The sequence below is a fragment of the Dermochelys coriacea genome, chromosome 14 (assembly GCF_009764565.3).
Source record: "Dermochelys coriacea isolate rDerCor1 chromosome 14, rDerCor1.pri.v4, whole genome shotgun sequence".
NCBI classification, from domain to species: domain Eukaryota; kingdom Metazoa; phylum Chordata; order Testudines; family Dermochelyidae; genus Dermochelys; species Dermochelys coriacea.
Genome location: NC_050081.1, coordinates 39764271 through 39786456, shown reverse-complemented (window position 1 = coordinate 39786456; position 22186 = coordinate 39764271). Strand labels below are relative to the sequence as shown.

At 63.9% G+C, this 22186-nt stretch overlaps 1 protein-coding gene across 1 annotated transcript in view; it reads left to right on the top strand.

The window, feature by feature from the left end:
- The first annotated feature begins 6132 nt into the window (after positions 1-6132).
- Positions 6133-22186, top strand: part of COL11A2 (collagen type XI alpha 2 chain) — a 64696-nt gene continuing 48642 nt past the window's right edge. Inside the window, exons 1-4 of the mRNA XM_043496357.1 lie at positions 6133-6211; positions 18421-18588; positions 19185-19413; positions 20658-20820. Coding sequence (XP_043352292.1) covers positions 6133-6211; positions 18421-18588; positions 19185-19413; positions 20658-20820 — 639 coding nt within the window. The remainder of the gene's footprint in view (positions 6212-18420; positions 18589-19184; positions 19414-20657; positions 20821-22186) is intronic.

Genomic DNA, 22186 nt, shown 5'->3' with positions numbered 1-22186 from the left:
AGACAGCGCCTCCCCCTGGTGGTGACGTGCTAGCGCCCCTGGAGGGTGTCCTGTGCAGACTGGGACCTGTGGGGGCAGGGGACTGGGACTCTGGGAAGGGACGTTTCTCTGACATGGGGGCAGGGACAGGGACCTGGTTGGGCCCCTGGGGGCGGGGTGGGGGGTGAAGGAGATGGTCAAAGTTTGGACCAGGTGGTGGGGGGGAGTGGAACTCTGGAGATGGGGGCATGGTCCAAACCTGGACCCTGGAGGGGGGTGGGGGAGAGGAGACAAGAGGGAGGATGGTTCAAACTGGGACCCGGGGGGCTATAGGGGTCCCTGAGTGACTCTCCTGCTCAGCAGGGCAGGGTGGGGGAGATCATCCTACTGCCGGGGGCTCAGCTGTGACCCTGGCTGGGATGGGGGGGGACAGTTCTGGGGTGATTCACACTGTTGGGGGCGGGGGTGTCAGTCCTTCTCCAAGGTGACAATCCAGGAGGGATGTGGGGGTTAGGAGATCAGACAGAACCATCCCCCCCCGCCCCCCAGCCCTGCTTGCTTCCCCAATCTGCCTGGACCGCAGAGCCCCCGCCCCCTCCAAGCTGCGGCCTCCATCTCTATCCACAAGAGATCAGCTCCCCCCATGACCACCACCCCCCGCTGCAGGGCCACCTGACCCCCCATCTCTGCGCAGCTCCCTTCCACTGCAGGGACACCTGACCTCCGCATCCCTGCTGCACAGCTGGGTCCCCCTGGCACCTCCCTTTCACTGTAGGGACACGTGACCCCCCTGCACAGCTGAGTCCTTTCCACCCACCCTGCTCCCCCCTCGTGAACCCAGCCTACCCACATGTGCCCCCCCCTTCCTCCTGCCCTTACAGGGAGGGAGGGGATCCCGCTGCAGGGAGTGCCAAGTTGCAGCTGGCTGATCCCTGTGGGGTCCCTCCCCCTGCTAGGAAACACACCCCTTCCCGTGGCCCGAGGTGACCCCGCTGCATCTCATCAATGGGGCTTGTCTGAGCCGGGTGGGGGGGTGGACAAGGGGGCTTTGTTCAGCTGCCCTGTGCCCGGAGCTGAGCTCACCTTCCAGGCCGGGAACCCCAGGCAGACCTTGCTCCAGTGGGCTGGCTGGGGGCAGGATTGGACCCCTCTGGTCTGCCCCCCCCCCAACCCTGAGAGCAGCTGGGACAGGATTGGGCCCTTCCCGTCTGTTCCCAGCCCAGAGAGTGTCTGGGGAGGGGATTGGGCCCCTCTGGTCTATTTCTCCCCCCCACACCCCAGCCCAGATAGCTATTGGGCGGAGGAGGCTGAATGGGGGGGCTCTAAACTCTCCCCCCCCCGTGTGTGTGGGAGTGGGTTGGGATATTGCCTGTGTGGGAGGGGCAGGGGAGGTTAGGGGGCTGGGATATTAGGTGGGGTGATCCCTTGTGCTGGAGGAGGGTCTGGGATACTGGGGGGTGGGGGACTCCTACAGGGGAGGGTCGCACTGGATCCCAGGTGCCCCCTAGAGGGGAAAGGCCCCGTGTCCCATTCTTCAAACACACCCCTGGCCACACCACCACAGCCAGCCAGTCCCTGGGGCTGGATCAAGGCAAGCGGCTGGGGGGGAGGGGGGGCAGAAGGTGGATGCAGGGCGTGGTGCCTCCCCTCCGGCCACAGTGTCTATTTCTAGTCCCAGCCCAGAGCAAACTTCCCTCTCACAAAATAGCCGGGGAGGGGGGGCAGCATCTGTGGGGTTGAGTGTTAGATGGGGGGTGTCTGTGGGTTATTGGTGTTTGTCCCCTCCTCTGATGATGTGTCCCCCTGGGGGGCAGGAGGCAGCTGGAGCGGAGCAGGGGGGACCCAAGATAGGGCCCTAGCAGAGGCAGCTGACCCCCGCTTCAGGGACCCCATCTGGCCCCCAGTTATGGGAGATCCAGCGCTGCAGCCCCCCCACACTTCCACACTGATGGGAGCCCTGGAAGCAGGTGCAGACGTTGCACAACCCAGCGTGCCCCCAGAGAAACAGGCATTGGTGCAAAGTGCACACTTGTGCACGGATGAGCTGGCCTCTGAAACTCACTGGTCAGCACAAATCCACCCAGCTGTGGGCAGGTGCACGCACACACATACACACGTGGCACATGCACTAACACACACCAAGCACACATGCCTCACTAGACACACAACTGCTTCACACACACTAGTGCAATGCACAGGTGCACACGGGCCAGCCGTGCGATTCCCACGCAGGCCCCGCCCCCTGCAGGACGTTCCCAGCCTCATGGACAGTGGGGGTCCTGTTCCTAGCCAGGCTACCGTGGGCACCCCCCCCCGTCTCAGCGCAGAGCCCCACCCCGTGGCTGGGAGCTGGCAGGGCTGGGGCCGCACCAGGGCCCCTTTGAACCTGGGCAGCATCTCGGTGCCGTGTTTATCCGCAGGGCGGACAGAGGCAGCTCTGTGCCGGACATGAACAGCCCCGCTGTCTGGCTGCTGGGCTGGGGCTCAGCCACGAACCACAACCCCCCACTTCCCCCATCCCAGGGGGCGAGCGGTGCAAACAGCCCCTGGCAGAGGCCAGTGGGGCTTTGACCTGGCAGACCAGGAACCAACTAGCCCTTGTGCCCAGCCAGTGGGACCTGGGGTTCAGTCTCCCAGCTCCCCATGTGCCTGGTGGGTCCAACTGCTAACCTAGCGCTGTCCCCGCTGGGCCGTGCCTCCCCCCTATATACAGCCCTGTGCGGATGTGTGTGTCTCTGGGAGCCTCCCTGGGGCAGGCTGAGCCAGGCTGCAATTGCTGGGCAATCTTTCATTGCGGGAGCTGGAGTGGGGCCGGCCTGAGCCAGAGACCTGGCCCTGGGCCACAGCTGGGGCTCCCCCTGCCTCCCGCACTGGCTCCCCACCCCCACCTGCCCCTCCCAACCTGCCCCCTCCCCTGCCAGCCCCTGTCCCTCCCAACTTATCCTTTCCCTCCTATCTCCTCCCAGCCAGCTTGCTCCCCCCTTTCATCTTCCCAACTTCCCCCTCTGATCCCCCACTTCCAGCCCCCTTTTGCTCCCCCTCAGCCTGCCCCTCCCCCCCGGTGTCCCCTCCCCCCAGCCTACCCCCAACCTTCCCCCTCTATTTTCAGGCTTTCTCTCCATCTGTTCCCACCTCCCACCCTCAGGACCGGGCCTCTGGTTCCTAGGGGAAGTGCTTAATTACAGAGCCTTAATTATAGCTCGGGTGGGGAGCTCTGGATCCAACTATACCTCAGGCTGGACTGGGCTGGAGTCTCCTGAGCACGGCGGCTTTCCTGTTCATCCCCCCCCGTTTCTCCTTCCCTCACGTGCAGGGAATGGCGGGAGCACTGGGCTGGGGCCCAGGAGCTGGGTGAGGCTTCGTCTGCGGCATGGCTAGTAGCAGCAGAGGCTTGTCCCAGGGGGCTCTAGTCTCAGACCCCTCCCACAGGGGTCAGCACTGATGAATTTCTAGGGAGCTGGGGTGTCTCCGGTGCTCGGGCTGGGGAGCTGCAGGGTGGGGCTGTTCTCCCCCCTGAATGCTGTGTGCCCCACAGGGTGTTGGTATTTGCTGGCTGTATTAGGGTGGTGTGGGGACCCCAGCCCCATTGTGCCAGGCGAAGCACAAACCCAGAGTGAAGCCCTGGCCCCAGTGGTTACAGCGTAAGGCCAGGCCAAGGGCCCCCTGGAGCCAGAGAGTCAGATGGGGGTCACAAGGCCCTGATGCCGCGCTGCTGGGGCAGCGGGACAGGCTGAGCCTGGCACACCGGCAGCCCAAGAGCAGCTGGGCTGGGTCAGCCCAGGGGTCCAGCGCCCTGCCAGTGCCAAGAGCTGCTGAGGGTGTGAGTGGAACTGGGCGATAGTGGAGTGTCCGTCCCCACGGCCGAGGCTGGGGCAGGCAGGTTCAGGTGGGAGGTTCGGGGGGGTTAGTTCTGTGGCTGTCTATGGGGAGCAGTCCCTCCCGCGTGGGGGCAGCTTGAAGCTAGCCCCGTGGGGGGGCAGGGGCTTGTGTGCAACAGTACCAAAAGGGCGATGGCATCAAGCGGGGGCTGGATGGGAGACTTGGGCTGGGCCAGGACGGGCCTGAGCAGTGATGAAGAGGGTGCTCCAGGTGGCAGGCGTATCTGCGCACACCCACAGTCACACGCATGTGCCTAGCCTCACACATAGATGTGCCTGCAATATGCACACTCGTGCATGGCTACACACTCGCTCGCACACAGGGCCGCCGTGATCACTAGGCCATTTCCAGGTGAGTACGTGGCCCTGCTGAGGGGGGAGAGGATGGGTCCCTCCTGCCCACATGTTGTGCCTTCACCCCCCCACCCCCTCGCACAAACCAAGCATGGGGCCCCAGAGGGAGGGGGAGGGGGCTGAGGTCCAGAGAGCCCCCATGGCTTGCTGTGGGGCCCCAGGGAGCAAGGGATCAAACCAGCCAGGTCAGGGCCTCATCCACAAGCATGTTCTCGTCCTCGTCCTCCCCCACCCCCTCCCCTCCCCTCCATTGCTGCCAGCGCCCACATGCACACTGACACATGTGGGCACACTGACACACACCCTCGGGCGCCGCTTATGTACACACACACACACAGGTGCTGTCACCCAGGCTTGTGAGCAGACACGCTCACACCTCTAGCCACACACACGGGCTCACCAGTACAGCTCCCCGTGCAGCACACGGATTTGCAGGCACCTGCACACAGAGGGTTACTCATGCACAATTATCTGTGCTTGTGCCTGTCCCCCCCATGCTGCAGGAGCGCTGGACAGGAACCCCCACATCTACGCACCCCCCCACCCCTCACTGCTGGGGTCCTGGGCAGGGACCCCCAGGTGCCTATTTCGGGGAAGCTGCTGACAGGGAGGGAGGGGAAGGCGCAGGGGCTGGCCTGGCTGATCAGCTCTAGGGGGGGATCGGGGTCCGGCTTGCTGGCCCCTCTATCCTGCCAGGAGGCAGCACCCAACCGAAGGGCTGTGCTGGAGAAATGGAGGTCTCCTAGCTCCCACCCCCAAACTGGCCAGTCCCTGCCCTGAGGCCGGATGGGAACCGGCACCCTATAAAGGGGACAGGCCCCATGTCCCATTCCTGCCTCCCTGAACCAGTCTGGATTTTGCAGCCTAGGGGCTGTGACCCTGCTTGGGGGGCGGGGGGAATGGGTGCAGTCCAGGGCTGTGTGTCTGTTTGTGTGTGATTAGCTCCCCCTCCCTCCAAGTACACCCAGCGGGGGGAGGCCCATTTCCTACAGCACCCCCCAGGGGCTGGGGGTTCCCTGCATGAGCAGGGAGGGGACTGCTAGGAGATGGGGGGGTGTTCCTGGGTTAGTGGGGTGGGTTGCTAGGAGATGGGGGGCTCTGAGCCAGGAGAGAGAGATGGCACTGGGGTGGGTCCCACCTGGAAAGGGGGGGGCTTAGGAGGGGTAAAGGGAGGAAGGACATCTCTGAGGGGAGGGGATTTTTGAGTGGGGGGGAAGATCAGGCTGTGGGTCAGGTAGTGGGAGGGGCAGTTAGGGGCAGAGTGTGCAGGAAACTGGGTCTCCCAGGGAGAGGTGGGAGTACGGGAGGTTGGGGGGGGGGTGAGAGCTGGAAAAGGAGCTGGGCAGGGGGGTGGAGCAGAGCTGGGGGCTGCAGATGTGAGTGGGGGGCTGAAGTGATCTCAGGGTGGGCCGGGCTGGGCAGGGGGTAAGATGGGGCGGGTCTCCCGGCCCAGGAGGGCAGGGCTGGGGCGAGCAGGGCAAGACTGGCTGGCGGGTGGGGAAGGAAGGATGAAGGGGGCCGGGGCTGGAGGGAGGACGGGCGGGGGCGGACAGGGTAGGACTGGAAGGCTGGAGGGGGGCCATGCTGCGGGGAGGGAGCATGGGGGGGCCCGGGGCGGGCCGGGCCGGGCTGGGGGTGGAGGGGGCAGTGGGGCGGACCGGGGAGGCCGGGCATTGTGGGGGGCAGTGGGGGGGCCCGGGACGGGCAGGGTTGGACAGGGGCTGGGCAGTGGGGCGGGCCGGGCAGGGCTGGAGGGGGGCCGGGCTGGGACAGTGCAGGGGAGCCGGGCGCTCGCAGACAGAGCAGGGGCTGGACACGGGGCAGCCGGAGCTACCGAGCAGCCGGGACCCCCTCGCCCTGCGCCCCCGACCCCGGGCTGCCCCCTCTGCTCCTGCCGGGCTCCGGAGAGCCCCTCTCGGCCATGGCCCGCGCCAGGCGCCCCCGGGCCCCCGGGCTGCTGCCTCTGCTGCTGCTACTGCCCGCTCTGTGCGCCCGGGCAGGTACGGGGGGGTGCGAGGGGCTCAGGAGGGCGCGGGGGGCTCTGTGTCTGGGGCGCAGGGGGACGCTGGGAGGTCTGTGTCTGGGGTGCAGGGAGGGCACAGGGGGGCTCTGTGTTTGGGACCAGGAGATCTGGGGCAGGGTCATTGCCCTGCTCTTTGCCGGGTGTCTGTGCGTCTGGGATGCAGGGGCAGGGGGTGTCCGTGCCCTGGATGGGGGGATCAGGGGCTGCAGTAGGAGGTCAGCGCCCAGTCCAGGGCTGGCATGGGGGGTATCAGCGCCGGGCACAAGGAGTGGTGCTGCGGCTCTGGCACGGTCCCCTGGAGCCCGGGCTTGGTGTGGGGGGCAGGCGGGTGCAGGGTCTGGGTGTGCAAGTGGAGTCACGAGGCAGGCCGGGGACGGGGGACTGCGGAAGGCAGGTCCCAGCTGTGACAGCCAAGCCCTGGGTGTGTGTGGGGGTGTCCCTGCCTGTCACCCACCCCCCCATTGTGCTTTGCGGAGCCACCAGCAGGTGGCCGGGGAGAGCTGGGGGTGCCAGCTGGGGTGATGTGGCAGAGACAGCACCCTCTTCTCTGGGCATCTCAGGCACTGACCGATCCTTGGGATAGGCATGGGGGGTACTGGGAGGCAGGCAGTGGGGGCCATGGGGGACAAGAGGGCAGGCACTGGTGCGCATGAGGGGAACTGGGGGGCAGGGGTTTAAGGGTGCAGAAGGGTCAGAAATTCAGGGGATCTGAAAATGGGGGCCAGAATTTGGGGGTTTAGGCACGGCTGGGATTTTAGGGCAACGAGAACTGGATGAAGGGGTCATGGAGTGGGGGGCAGGGAGAGGGGCAGGAATTCGGGGGGGGTACAGTCCTTCCTTTTTATTCCATCCCCAACTTTAGCTCCCCCAACTTCTTATGGGGGAGACTCCCCCAGGCTTGGGGGTGGACCTTTGGCAGCAGGGGGTTGTGGGGGTTTCTCTGGCATCAGGGTCAGAGTGGGGATGTCTCAGGTATTGGGGGGCTCTGGGAGGGGGAATTGCTGGCCTGGGGGCACAGGGGGTTCTCTGGTGCGATAAATTCAACCCTGTTTATTCAGCCCCCCCTCAACCTGGACTGGCTTGGACTGAAAATGGGAGATCCGCCCCCTCGACCTATCTGGGTTTGTCCCATTGCCCTTGTGGGCCTGCACCGCCCAGGGCCCCCCATTGTCCATGTGGCCTGTGCACCCCCGGGCCCCCATTGCCCGTGTGGGCCTGCACTGCCCAGGGCCCCCCATTGCCCGTGGGGCCTGTGCACCCCCGGGTCCCCCATTGCCCGTGTGGCTTGAGTCCCCCCAGGCCCCCATTGCCCGTGTGGGCCTGCACCTCCCAGGGCCCCCCATTGCCCGTGTGGCCTGCACCCCCCAGGCCCTGCACATACAGAGGCTCTTTGTGCTAGGAACAGTGTGGGAGTGTGCACTGGGCTGGGGCGGGGGTTTATTTATCTTTGGGCTGCGGCTTCCCCTGACCCCCTGCCCGGCCTGGCTTGTGCTGAGCCAGAGCCACCTGGCCCGTGTGTAGGCGATTTATAACCCCGGGGAAGTGAGTGCAGAGCCCCACTGTGCACCCCCACCCCTCCATTCCGCCACTGTGCCTCCCCTTCCCTGCTTGGCCCCCTGTGCCCGCCAATCTCTCCTGCTCCCCCATTCCCCCCCCTTATTCCCCTATTCTTCATTCCATGTCTCCTGCATCCCCCACACTGCATCCCCCCTTCTCCCTTCACAGGGTAGACTCCGGGATGGGAGGGGTGGACTTGGGGGGTCTCTGTCTTGCTGGGCTGGGACTGGTGTGGGGGGGTGCATGTGTCTGGTCCGCACTGCTCTGGCCCTGTGTTGTGTGTGTGTGTGGGGATTGTACAATTGTGTCTCCCAGTAGGGTGTGGAGTCAGCTGTCTCCCCCGCAGGATGTGTAAGGTGTGTGTGTATGCAGGTGTATAGCTCCGTGTGTGTTGCATACAGTTGGTTTATGCTCAGATACATTTGTTAGTCTCTAAGGTGCCACAAGTCCTCCTTTTCAGTTGTGTACTTGTTTTTCCTGCCACAAGGGGTGTGTGTGTATGTTGTCTGTGTGAGTGCATGTAGTTGTGTACCTGTGTCCCCACCCGCCCAGGTTGTGCGTGTGTAGACAGTTGTGTAGTTGTGTCTCCGCCTGGGTGTGTGTGGGGGGTTGTTGGTGTGGGTGTGTAGTGGTGTGTCTCTGTGCCCATTGTGTAGTTGTGTTCCTTCACACACCTGCTGTATATCATTTTAACCTCCCTCCTCCCATCACCTTCACCTAACCCAGGTGACTGGGCTGCTGGGAGGGGGGCTAGTTCCCCAACATCCCCCTCTTTAGCTGGGATGGACACTGCAGGGAGTGGGGAGCGATTCCCTGGGGGGCAGGGAGGGAGAGTCCCTTGGGACAGACTAGGGAGGGGTAAATGGCTGGGGGGAGACATAGGGAGGGGGCACTGGGATGGCTGGAGGGAGGGGCAGATATGGGGGGCTGTAGGGAGGGATTTCACCCCTCCTCCACAGGCCTGAACTTTCCCTCTCTATGAAACATTTTTTCCTTCTGTGGTTCCCCCACCCCCCTCTCTCCTGCCCAACAAAGGGGCTTTTCATAGGCTGGGGGTAGGGGAGGGACCCTGATGGGGGGGAAGGGGGAGTGCTGGGGGCATCTGAGGGTGGGGGAAGAGAAGGGCTGGGTTGGCCCCAGGGTTGCAGCATGGGGGGACCCAAAGCCAGCAGGGTGTGGAGAGGGGGCAGCAGCCGGGAAGGGAGATAGCAAGTCCTGATACCCCCCTCCCCCGGACCCCCAGTGTCTGGGCCCGTCCTCTCCTCCCCACCCCGGACCCCCAGTGTCTGGGCCCTTCCTCTCCTCCTCCTCCCCTCCTGGACCCCCAGTGTCTGGGCCCTTCCTCTCCTGCTCCCCCCCCCGGACCCCCAGTGTCTGGGCCCTTCCTCTCCTCTTCCCCACCCTGGACACCCAGTGTCTGGGCCCTTCCTCTCCTCCTCCCCCCCAAGACCCCCAGTGTCTGGGCCCTTCCTCTCCTGCTCCTCCCCACCCCGGACCCCCAGTGTCTGGGCCCTTCCTCTCCTCCTCCCGCCCCGGACAACCAGTGTCTGGGCCCTTCCTCTCCTCCTCCGCCCCGGATCCCCAGTGTCTGGGCCCTTCCTCTCCTCCTCCCCCCCGGACCCCCAGTGTCTGGGCCCTTCCTCTCCTCCTCCCCCCCGGACCCCCAGTGTCTGGGCCCTTCCTCTCCTCCTCCCCCCCCAGACTCCCAGTGTCTGGGCCCTTCCTCTCCTCCTCCCCCCCCGGACCCCCAGTGTCTGGGCCCTTCCTCTCCTCCTCCCCCCCAGACCCCCAGTGTCTGGGCCCTTCCTCTCCTGCTCCTCCCCACCCCGGACCCCCAGTGTCTGGGCCCTTCCTCTCCTCTTCCCCACCCTGGACCCCCAGTGTCTGGGCCCTTCCTCTCCTCCTCCCGCCCCGGACAACCAGTGTCTGGGCCCTTCCTCTCCTCCTCCGCCCCGGATCCCCAGTGTCTGGGCCCTTCCTCTCCTCCCCCCCCCGGACCCCCAGTGTCTGGGCCCTTCCTCTCCTCCTCCCCCCCCCAGACTCCCAGTGTCTGGGCCCTTCCTCTCCTCCTCCCCCCCCCCCCAGGCTCCCAGTGTCTGGGCCCTTCCTCTCCTCCTCCCCCCCAGACTCCCAGTGTCTGGGCCCTTCCTCTCCTCCTCCTCCCCCCCGGACCCCTAGTGTCTGAGCCCTTCCTCTCCTCCTCCTCCCCCCCTGGACCCCCAGTGTCTGGGCCCTTCCTCTCCTCCTCCTCCCCCCCTGGACCCCCAGTGTCTGGGCCCTTCCTCTCCTCCTCCTCCCCCCCTGGACCCCCAGTGTCTGGGCCCTTCCTCTCCTCCTCCCCCCCAGACTCCCAGTGTCTGGGCCCTTCCTCACCTCCTCCTCCCCCCCCCAGACTCCCAGTGTCTAGGCCCTTCCTCTCCTCCTCCTCCCCGCCTTGACCCCCAGTGTCTGGGCCCTTCCTCTCCTCCTCCTCCCCGCCTTGACCCCTAGTGTCTGGGCCCTTCCTCTCCTCCTCCTCCCCCCAGACTCCCAGTGTCTGGGCCCTTCCTCTCCCCTTCCCCCCCCAGACTCCCACTGTCTGGGCCCTTCCTCTCCTCCTCCCCCCCCGGACCCCCAGTGTCTGGGCCCTTCCTCTCCTCCTCCTCCCCGCCTGGACCCCCAGTGTCTGGGCCCTTCCTCTCCTCCTCCCCCCCCCTGGACCCCAGTGTCTGGGCCATTCCTCTCCTCCTCCCCCCCCCCGGATCCCCAGTGTCTGGGCCCTTCCTCTCCTCCTCCTCCCCCCACAGACTCCCAGTGCCTGGGCCCTTCCTCTCCTCCTCCCCCCGACCCCAGTGTCTGGACCCTTCCTCTCCTCCTCCTCCCCCCCCAGACCCCAAGTGTCTGGGCCCTTCCTCTCCTCCTCCTCCCCCCCCAGACCCCAAGTGTCTGGGCCCTTCCTCTCCTCCTCCCCCCCGACCCCCAGTGTCTGGGCCCTTCCTCTCCTCCTCCCCCCCCGGACCCCCAGTGTCTGGGCCCTTCCTCTCCTCCCCCCCCAGACTCTCAGTGTCTGGGCCCTTCCTCTCCTCCTCCCCCCCGGACCCCCAGTGTCTGGGCCCTTCCTCTCCTCCTCCCCCCCCCCAGACCCCAAGTGTCTGGGCCCTTCCTCTCCTCCTCCTCCCCGCCTGGACCCCCAGTGTCTGGGCCCTTCCTCTCCTCCTCCTCCCCCGGACCCCCAGTGTCTGGGCCCTTCCTCTCCTCCGCCCCAGACTCTCAGTGTCTGGGCCCTTGCTCTCATCCTTTTTGTTTCTTCTTTCATTCCCTGTTTGCTCGTCTTGCCTTCATTCCTTTTCTGAATTTCTCCCCGACTCCCGCTTTTCCTCCCCTCCCCGCCCCACTCTGGACAATCGCTCTAATTACTGTTTGGGTTTCCGGACGGAAAGCTGCCTGAACCAGCCCAAAATAGACGCTGCAGAGTCAGGCCTCCAGACCCGCTGCGCCCCACCCGGCTGGGGCAGCTCCAGGATGGGGTCTGGCTGGGGCAGATCAAGAGGGGGTGCTGGGGGTCTGGCTGGGGCAGATCCAGAGGAGGGGTGCTGGGGGTCTGGCTGGGGCAGATCCAGAGGGGAGTGCTGGGGGTCTGGCTGGGGCAGATGCAGAGGGAGGGTGCTGGGGGTCTGACCGGGGCATATCCGGGGGGGTCTGGCTGGGGCAGATCCAGAGGGGGTCTGGTTGGGGGCCTGGCTGGGGAAGATCCAGAGGCGGGGTGCTGGGGGTCTGGCTGGGGCAGATCCAGGGGGGGTCTGGTTAGGGTCTGGCTGGGGCAGATCCAGAGGTGGTGCTGGGGGTCTGGCTGGGGCAGATCCAGGGTGGGTCTGGCTGGGGCAGATCCAGAAACGGGTCTGGGGGTCTGTCTGGGATGGTCCCACAGGGTTGGAGCTGGACCTGGATGCAAGATCATCCCCCTTGTCTCTCCCTGCTGCCCCACCCACAGCCGCAGCCCTCCCCATGTCTCCAGCCCATCCTCTCTCTTCACTGTGCCCCTCAGTTATTTAACCCCATAGAACAACCAGGGACCTGCAGCTCATTGGAATGTGTATCGACCCCCTATCTCCAGATCCCAGGACATCCCTCCATCACTCCACCTGCCCCTCCCTCTTTCCATCCCAAGATCCTAGCTGTGCTTCCATCCATCCATGTATCCCTCGCTTCCATCCCTCCATTCCCAGATCCTAGCTGTGCTTCCATCCATCCATGTATCCCTCGCTTCCATCCCTCCATTCCCAGATCCTAGCTGTGCTTCCATCCATCCATGTATCCCTCGCTTCCATCCATCCCTCCACCCATCCCCAGATCGTAGCTGTGCTTTCATCCATCCATGCATTCCCAGATCCCCGTGTTTGTCTCCATCCATGTCACTCTTTATCCATGTATCCCTCACTTCCATCCATCCCTCCATCCCTTCCTTGCTCCCAGGGTGTCATCGATCCATCTCACCCCATTCCTGTCTTCTAGCATCACCATCCATCCATCTCCATACTTCACTCAGCATCTATCTATCTATCTATCTATCTATCTATCTATCTATCTATCTATCCATCCCTGTGCCCCTCCCCATGGCATCTGGTCCTTTGCAGACCCCAGCTCCTCTGCCCATTTCTTTAGGTCTCTAAGACAATCCACCCCACACCCTGCCCTGAGTCTTGTGGGGGTTGGGTGCCCCCGATGCCAGGCGGTGTCCCCCTGGACACACCCCCAGGAGCCCAGGTGAAGTGGACTGGCTGGAGGAGCTGGATGGGGAGCAGTGGGCTGGAAACCACAGCTGGGTGGGGCAGGAGCAGTGGGAGGTGAGGGCCACACAGATTGGGGCTGCGGGGAATGGGAGCCAGGACACCTGGGTTCTATCTGTGCCTCTGGGGTTGGGGAATGGAGCCTAGGAAATCCACAAACCCAGCTCTGTGGGGATATTAATAACCCCAGGGTACCATGTTCCCCCCTCTTTGTCCTTGGTTAAAACCCCTCACCCACTTTTCACTGTTATACTCAGCTTTCTATGCTCCTGCCTAGAGCTGGCTGCATTGCACCGCATGTAGAAGTCCCAGTGTTGCTTCTCCCTTACCTCAGTGCATCCCAACCCTGGGGTCACAGAGAGCCCCACCTGGACTTTGGGGGTCAAGCCAGGAGCTGGGAAAGCTATCAAGGATCGGGGACCTTCTCTGAGCTGTCCTATTCTCTGCATCTGACTGTGGAAGCAGCAGCCCCTCCCACACATGCCTGCTGGTGAGGGTGTGGGGGATAAGAAGGTGGGGGGCAGAGTTAAGGGTATATGGTTTGAACTTCACAGGGACTGGGTAAATAGTTGGTCTCCGTGGGGAGGGGGCCATGGTACATCTGTGGTTCTCAGAGCACTTTACAATGGGACTTTATCCCAGACTGGGAAACTGAGGCACAAAAAAGGGAAAGGAGTTCCCCCTTAACGAATAGAACCCAGGAGTCCTGGCTCCCAGTGCCTCCCCGCCCAGAGCCAGAAATAGAACCCAGGAGTCCTGGTGGGTGGGGTGAGTCGTGTGGTGGGTGCCGAGGGGGCAGGCGGGTGACCCGTGGTGTGATGCCCCCCGGGGGTGGGGGCCAACACAGCCGTATGAATGGCTGTCTCAGTGCATTGATGTCTGGGGGCCTAGCCAGCGGTCTGTGGCAGGAGCCATGCTCTCCTGTGGTTTGCCAGCCCCTGCCCTGACCCCTGGGGCCGTGGGCGGCAGAGAAAGGGGCCCTTCAGCCACTCCCCTTCCTGCCCTGCCCCACCCAGCCTGGGGGGCTGACAGCCTTTCACACAGCACTGAGCTGGGGGAGGGGAGCGATCACCAAGGGGTGGGGGCAGCTTTATGTCTGCCCCCCACCAGATGGCTGTCTGTCTGTCTGTCCATCCACTCCAGAGCCTAGTTTCAGAGTAGCAGCCGTGTTAGTCTGTATTCGCAAAAAGAAAAGGAGGACTTGTGGCACCTTAGAGACTAACAAATTTATTAGAGCATAAGCTTTCGTGATGCATCCGATGAAGCGAGCTGTAGCTCACGAAAGCTTATGCTCTAATAAATTTGTTAGTCTCTAAGGTGCCACAAGTACTCCTTTTCCAGAGCCTAGTGTCCCTGCGTGTCCATCTGTCCTGTCTGTTCCCAGGTCCCGTTGTGGCTGTCTGTCCTGTGTCCCCCGGTCACACTGTCTGTCTGTCCCATCTGGCTCCAGGTTCCCGCTCTGCTTTCTGTCTAGGTCCTAGTGTCAGTCCCCCCAAGCTGTCCCCAGGAGGCACTGCTTTTCTCTGTGCCCAGGTCCCTGTCTGCCTGTCTAGTCAATCTCCTGCTGCCCCCGATTGGGGGGTATGTCTCCCCTCTGTGTGGGGTTTCTGTGCTCTGGGCAATAGGAATATGCCCCTCCACCTGCTCTCTGGGGACCCAGCATTCCTGAAATGCAACCACCTCTGGGGTGGGAAGCACAGCAGCCAGATCTAGCAGTGATGTGTGTAGGGTAGGAGGAGAAACAGACACCAGGGCACAAACCCTGACTTTTCTGGACAGATGCTGGGGCGTGGGATCAGAGACAGGATCCTATATGGGGGTGGCTATGGGGATCAGAGCGGGGGCAGTTGAGGGGGGCAGAGCCAAGGTCCTGGGGGAGGGGGGAAGCTCTGTGGGAAGAGTTGGCATCCTATACAAGAGGGGTGGAGGGGGGTCTTCTATCCATGGGTGCTGCTGGGGAACAGGGGGAGCTGATACTGGGGAGGGTCTGTCTTAGCAGGCAGTGGAGCTGGGTGTCCTGTATGGGGTCACCGGCCCCAGATACCAGCCTGTCTCTCTGTCTGTCCCCGCTCTGGCAGCAGGGTGCTCTGGGGTGGGGGGGCCACTGGGGGCTCTGCCGGTCGCTCTCTGGGAAGAGCAAGTGTCAACTGGAATTTTAGGATGCTGCAGGATCCTTGCTTTGGTGACCTGCTGGTGTGGAACTGGGGCATGCCGGGTCCCCCCTGGGATGGTGGGGGCCAGGGATATGCTGGGAGAGTTGAGTTGAGAGTAGGGGTAGGGGAGCGCTGGTGCCCCATGGGATTGTGGTCCCGAGGCATTCTGGGTCCGTGGAGTGGTGGGATTGGATTGGCTGTGACCTAGTGTGACCTGGGACTAGGACAGACGGACACGGTGGGACCTGGGACCAGGATAGACGGACAGGCACAGCGTGACCTGGGAACAGGACAGACAGATGGACACGGCGTGACTGGGGGAACAGGACAGATGGACTCTCTCAGATGGTGGGATGAGCCGTGGCTGGATTTTCAGAATCGGGGGCCAAGGCTTCTCACCTCTGGCTGGTTCGGGGCAGAGCCTCCTGCGCGTCCCCAGCAGATGCTCAGGGCTGTCTTCCAGAGATCCCCCCATGGGGCTGTGCAGGGTCCCTGCCCCCGCCCCCGGGGCAGTGCAGCTGTGGGGCTGGTGCATGGGAGTAGCAGGTGCGAGCCGGGGAGCTAATCGCTTTCCCAGGTGCCGCTGGACTGGCAGGTCCCTGCGTCTTGCCGCAAATATGTCCCATCCCAGCCAAGCCTGTACCGGAGCCATGGGGAGCGAGGGGGGGGGGGAGCTGGCCGGGGGGGAGCCAGGGCAGCTGGGGAGGAGATGGGGGGCATGGCCGGGAGGAGCCAGGGCAGCTGGGGGGGGAGATGGGGTGCACGGCCGGGGGGAGCCAGGGCAGCTGGGGGGTGGGGCTGTGGGTTGTGTGGTCGCTGGCAGGATCAAGTGACCCCATCTGGTCCCAAGCCTGCCACCCCCCCCACGGCCCTCCGTGCTGTGGAGCTCGTGGTTCAAACAGAGGAAGTGACTCGTATAAAGGGTCCATTCTCTGCTGCCCAGTCCCTTCCCCCCTGCCCCCCACTTCCCTCCCTCTGCTCCTCTCCACCTGCCCCACATTTCCCCTCCCCTCTGCCCCCTCCTTCTGTCTCCACTTTCCCTCTGCTCCCCTCTCCACCTGCCCCCCACTTCCCCTCCTCCTGACCCCCCACTGTGACCTCTCCTGTCTGGCCCCTCCCACTCTACCTGACCCCCCCATCCCTCCCTCCTGCTCCTCCTCCATGGGAATAACCCCCTCCCCTGACCCTCACGCTGTGATTCCCCACAGGAGCCGTCTCCCTCCCACCCCGCTCCTGGCCCTTCTCCCCTCACTTCTTTCTACAGCCAATATCCCCTGACCCCCCTTCACCCTCCCTTCCTCTAGTGTCTCCTCCCTCAGACCCCCCATTCCAGCCCTGGCTCTGGGGGCTCCCCTCCCCCATTCCCGCCCCACCCCTCCTTGGGGAGTTGAGCTATGCAGCCCTAATGGCTTTTCCTCGTGCCCGCCTGGCAGCCCAAAGAAAGGTGTCTCTGTGTGGCTGGCGTGGCCTGGCTGCCAGCGCTCCCGGCTGGGGCTGGGCCAGCACCGAGCTCAGCGTGTGGCCGGGGGGCTGGGAGACCCCGGGTGGGGATGTGGCTCTGAGAGGGGCCCTGAGTGTGTGTGTGTGTGGGGCTTGGATGCTCTCTGCCAGGGGCTAACGTTCCCCTCCCCTGCCAGTTCTCCAGTGCTGTGAGCTTCCCCATGGCAGTGCCCCCAGCCAGGGACCCCGGTGCTATAAGCCTCCCTCACAACACTGTCTCCAGCCGGGAAGTCTGGCGCTGCAAACTTCCCTGGAGCAGTGCCCCCAGCTGGAGATCCCATGGCAGTGCCCTGAGCCAAGGGCTCCAGTCTCTGTCTCACTGTCTGTGTCCTGCGGGGGATATTAATGGATGCCAGATGCCGAATGGAACAACGGGGGAGTGTGTGCGGGGGGAGAAATGGGGCTCCCGCTTTCACAACAGGGCCATAAACATAGGGCTGATGAGAAACCCAGATGGGGGCTGGAGGAAAAATGGGAGAGGGGGACAGGTGTGGAGAGACGCAGGCAGACAGATGGGGCAGGGGTGGGGTAGGGTCACTCACAGCACAGTACCCACTGAGGTCCCTGCCCCCAGCCCTGCTCCATCACCCCCCAACCAGGGAAGCCCCTGTACTTGGGGGGCAGTGCCCCCACTCAGCAGGCTCACCCACTGCCCACCCTTGACCCCAGCGAACAGGTCTGGGCTCCCCCTTGTGGCCAGTGTCCGATGGGGGGGATAATTCCCTCCAAGGGTCCTGATGCCAAGCCCCTGGGGCGGTGATGGCGTTCACTCACAAAACTGCCCTGGCTGGAGCGAGGGTCTCCTGGCCCATGTTCCCGTCCGTCTGAGCGCCTCTGCCCCCCTCCGCCCCCATATGCAGGCTGGCATTGCTGCCCACCATCACCCCTCACCCCTGGCTGGGAGGGGTCAGCCCCACCTGAGGTTTGGGGTGTGGGTGGGGGGGTGGGCCATGAGCCAAGCCCGGCTGGAGCTGATGGCTTCTGTTTTTGTTCAGCATGGAATATTGAGCTCAGCTGAGAGGGGGTCTGGGAGCTGGGGGCGAATTGTGTAATGGGGTGCGCATGTGATTGTGACACAGCTGCGTGCAATTGTGAAATGGGATCTGTATGACTGAAGTGGGGTGTGTATATGTGTAATTGTGATACCGGTGAGCCGCTGTGCTATGGGGTATGTGTAACTGGTGATTGTGAGCTCGTGGTGGGTGCATCTGTGAAGCTGGGTATGTGATTGTGACTGACATGGGGGGGTGCGATTTGTGATGAGGCAGCTGTGCTTGTGGAGTGGGGGGGCATGCAATGGAGAATGGGCCGTGGTGAAATGGTGCGTGTGTGTGCGAACCAGTGTGTGCTGAGGGGCACGTGTCCGATGGTGAAGCAGGCTGGGTGCCTGCTGCTAGCAGAGGGTGCATTCTTTATGTGCAATGGGGAGTTGGGTGGGGTGGGATTGCGGGGGGGCTGCGTTTGGGCAGCAAAGGCGGTGTGCCTGGTAGTGTGTGTGATTGTGAGATGGGGGGGTGAGTGAATTGCTGCCCCCTCGCTCTGTGTGTGTGTGCACGTGCCACAGGGTGTGTTTCCCCTGGACCCTCCAGACCCCCTCCCCCGCCAGCTGGGAACAAAGACCCTGTTGATTGGGCCTGAAAAAGCCCGTCTCTGTGAGCGTCGGGGAGGGGAGATTGGAATTTGGATAGAGCTGGCCAGCGCACCTGAGGGACTCCTACCCCCTCCTCAGCCCTGCCAGTCCCGCCCTGCTCCCCAATCAGGGCCCCCCGCCCTAAGCCCCCAGCCAGGAGTCTTATAGCCAGCTTCCAGTGCACCTGGGCAGGGGGACCCCATCTCCTGCACACGGCCAGTCCCCCTTAACTGCCCAGACACCCACTTCCATGCAGCCAGGCCTGCCTGCTCTGGGGGCATTCCTCCACCTTGTCCCAGGACCTCCCCCCAGCTCAGCCCCCAAGGCAGAAGGTCTCTCATGGAGAGGGGGATTTATAGGTTGGTGGGGCCTGAATGTGGAGAGGCTCAGCGGGGAATGGGAGTCACGGCTGGAGGGGGGACCCTGGTAGCTGCAAGAGGGTGAGTTCATGTCATCCCAGAACTGGGGAGCTCTGTGGGGCTGGGGAGGGGGCCCCTGTGGCCCTAGCGTGGGGAGCCCCTGTTGGGGAGGTGGGGGCTGTTTGCAGAGCTCTGACCCCTCCTCCCCTCGTGTCCCACAGCAGAGCCGGTGGACGTGCTGAAGGCGCTGCAGTTCCAGGCCCAGCCGGCCGGCGTGCGGAAGACGACGGGGTTCTGCCCTGCCAGGCGGGCAGGGGCGGGGCCGGACGTGGCCTACAGGATATCACGGCAGGCGCAGATCAGCGCCCCCACCAGGCAGCTCTTCTCAGGTACCGGGCCATGCGCCCGCCCCAACCGCATGGGATAGTCTACCCCCTCCCTGTCCTGCGGCATGTTCCCCCGCCCTGTGTCCTCCATCAGCTGTGTCCTGCCCACAAACTCCCCCCGCCTCCGTGGCTGGTCCCACACCCCCTAGCTCACCGCATGGTCCCGCGCCCCTAGTGGAACATTCCCACATCCCCCTTGGGATGTTCCTGCACCTCCCGTGTCACTAGTGGAACATTCCTGTGCGCCCACCCCTGTTTTCCTACAGCCCCATTGGGATGTTCCCACACTCCCAGTGTCCATAGTGGAACATAACTGTGACCCCCCTGTCACTAGTGGAACATTCCCACGCTCCCTTGGGATGTTCCCACACGTCCCGTGTCACTAGGGGAACATTCCTGTGCGCCCACCCCTACTCTCCTATACCCCCATTGGGAAGTTCCCGCCCCCATGTCACTAGTGGATCATTCCCACGCCCCTCTTGGAATGTTCTTGCACCCCACCGCCATGTCCTTAGTGGAACATTCCTACATCCCCCTTGGGCTGTCTCTGCACCCGGCGTCCTGCCCCCAACCCCCCCGCCCCCCGTGGGGTCCCACAGCCCCTGCTGTCTCCCCAGGGAAGTTCCCGGAGGATTTCTCCATCATGGCCCTGGTGAAGCCCAAGGCTGGGACCCAGGCGTTCCTGCTCTCCATGTACGACCAGAACGGCACCCAGCAGCTAGGGGTGGAGCTGGGGCGCTCGCCCGTCTTCCTCTACCAGGATCAGAGCGGCCAGCCCGCCCCCGAGGACTACCCACTCTTCCGGGGCATCAACCTCGCTGACGGCAAGTGGGTACCCACTGACCCCTGACCCCCAAACCCTGCACCCCCCGAGGACTCCCCACTCTTCCAGGCATCAACCTCGCTGACGGCAAGTGGGTACCCACTGACCCCTGACCCCCACACCCTGCACCCCCCCGAGGACTCCCCGCTCTCCAGGCATCAACCTCGCTGACAGCAAGTGGTACCCACTGACCCCCAAACCCTGCACTCCCCCCGAGGACTCCCCGCTCTTCCGGGGCATCAACCTCGCTGACGGCAAGTGGTACCCACTGACCCCTGACCCCCAAACCCTGCACCCCCCCGAGGACTCCCCACTCTTCCGGGGCATCAACCTCGCTGACGGCAAGTGGGTACCCACTGACCCCTGACCCCCAAACCCTGCACCCCCCCGAGGACTCCCCGCTCTTCCAGGGCATCAACCTCGCTGACGGCAAGTGGGTACCCACTGACCCCCAAACCCTGCACGCCCCCCGAGGACTCCCCGCTCTTCCGGGGCATCAACCTCGCTGACGGCAAGTGGTACCCACTGACCCCTGACCCCCAAACCCTGCACCCCCCCGAGGACTCCCCGCTCTTCCAGGGCATCAACCTCGCTGACGGCAAGTGGGTACTCACTGACCCCCAAACCCTGCACTCCCCTCGAGGACTCTTCGCTCTTCCGGGGCATCAACCTTGGTACTGCAAAGTGGGTACCCGCCGACCCCTGACCCCCAACCATTGCACCCCCCACCCCACCTCCGAGGACTCCCTGCTCTTCTGGGGCATCAACCTTGCTGACGGCAAGTGGGTACTCGCTGACCCCTGACCCCCAAATCCTGCACACACATCCCGAGGACTCCCTGCTCTTCCGGGGCATCAACCTCGCTGATGGCAAGTGGGTACCCGCTGACTCCTGACCCCCAAACCCTGCACCCCCCACCCCACTCCCGAGGACTTGCCGCTCTTCTGGGGCATCAACTTCGGTGCCGGCAAGTTGGTATGCGCTGACCACTGACCCCAAATCCTCTCTGCACCCCCACCCCACCCCCGAGGACTCCCCGCTCTTCTGGGGCATCAACCTCGGTGCCGGCAAATGGGTACCTGCCGACCCCTGATCCCCAACACTACAGCACATGGGTACCCTCTGCCCCCTACACCGACCTGACTCCAACCCCTGAGGACTCCCCTTTTCAACCCTCACGTCCTCCTGTCCTGTCTCCCGCCGTGTCTGTTTGTCCTGCCCCCTCCCATTGGCGTGTCTGTGTCCCCAGGTGGCACCGGCTGGCGCTGAGTGTGCACAAGGAGTCCGTGACGCTGATCCTGGACTGTAAGAAGAAGGTGACGCGGCCGCTGCCCCGGGGCCCCCGCCCAGTGATTGACACCCGTGGCATCACTGTCTTTGGCACCCGCATCCTCGACGAGGAGGTCTTCCAGGTACCGGCCAAGACCATCCTGCATCCCCCGGCCCACAGGGACCCTGCCTGACCCCCATGTCTCCCCTAAGACTGGCTGGGTGTGAGGAACGGGGGCACCCTTCCATCAATCCCCCATCCATCCATCCCTCCATCCATTCCCACATGCATCCATCCATCCATCTATGCCTCTAATCCATCCACGATCCATCCTTTCATCCCCACCCTCCCTCCCTCCCTCCATCCCCACACACCTGTCCATCCACCCAATCCTCCATCCATCCATCCCTGCACACCCCCCTCCATCCCCACCCATCCCTCTATCCCCCCCAATCCATCCCTCCATCCCCACCCTCCCTCCCTCCCTCCATCCCACAGACCTGTCCATCCACCCAATCCTCCATCCATCCATCCCCGCATACCCCCCTCCATCCCACCCATCCCTCTATCCCCCCCAATCCATCCCTCCATCCCCACCCTCCCTCCCTCCCTCCATCCCCACACACCTGTCCTTCCACCCAATCCTCCATCCATCCATCCCTGCACACCCCCCTCCATCCCCACCCATCCCTCCATCCCCACCCTCCCTCCCTCCCTCCATCCCCACACATCTGTCCTTCCACCCAATCCTCCATCCATCCATCCCTGCACACATCCCTCCACCCACCCATCCCTCTGTCCCCCCAATCCATCCCTCCATCCACCCCCCTCCCTTGCTTCATCCACACACCTTCCTTCCACCCAATCCTCCATATCCATCCCTGCACACATCCCTCCACCACCCCATCCCTCTGTCCCCCCCAATCCATCCCTCCATCCCCCCTCCCTCCCTCCCTTCATCCCCCACACACCGGTCCTTCCACCCAATCCTCCACATCCATCCCTGCACACCCCCTCCATCCCCACCCATCCCTCTACCCCCCCCCAATCCATCCCCATCCCCACCCTCCCTCCCTCCCTCCATCCCCACAGACCTGTCCATCCACCCAATCCTCCATCCATCCATCCTGCACACCCCCCTCCATCCCACCCATCCCTCTATCCCCCCATATCCATCCTCCATCCCCACCCTCCCTCCCTCCCTCCATCCCCACAGACCTGTCCATCCACCCCAACGCATCCACCATCCGCACACCCCCCCATCCCCACCCATCCCTCTGTCCCCCAATCAACCCTCCATCCCCACCCTCCCTCCCTCCTCATCACACATCTGTCCTTCCACCAATCTCCATCCATCCATCCCTGCACACATCCCTCCACCCACCCATCCCTCTGTCCCCCCCAATCCATCCCTCCATCCCATCCTCCCTCCCTCCCTTCATCCCCACACACCTGTCCTTCCACCCAATCCTCCATCCATCCATCCCTGCACACCCCTCCATCCCCAC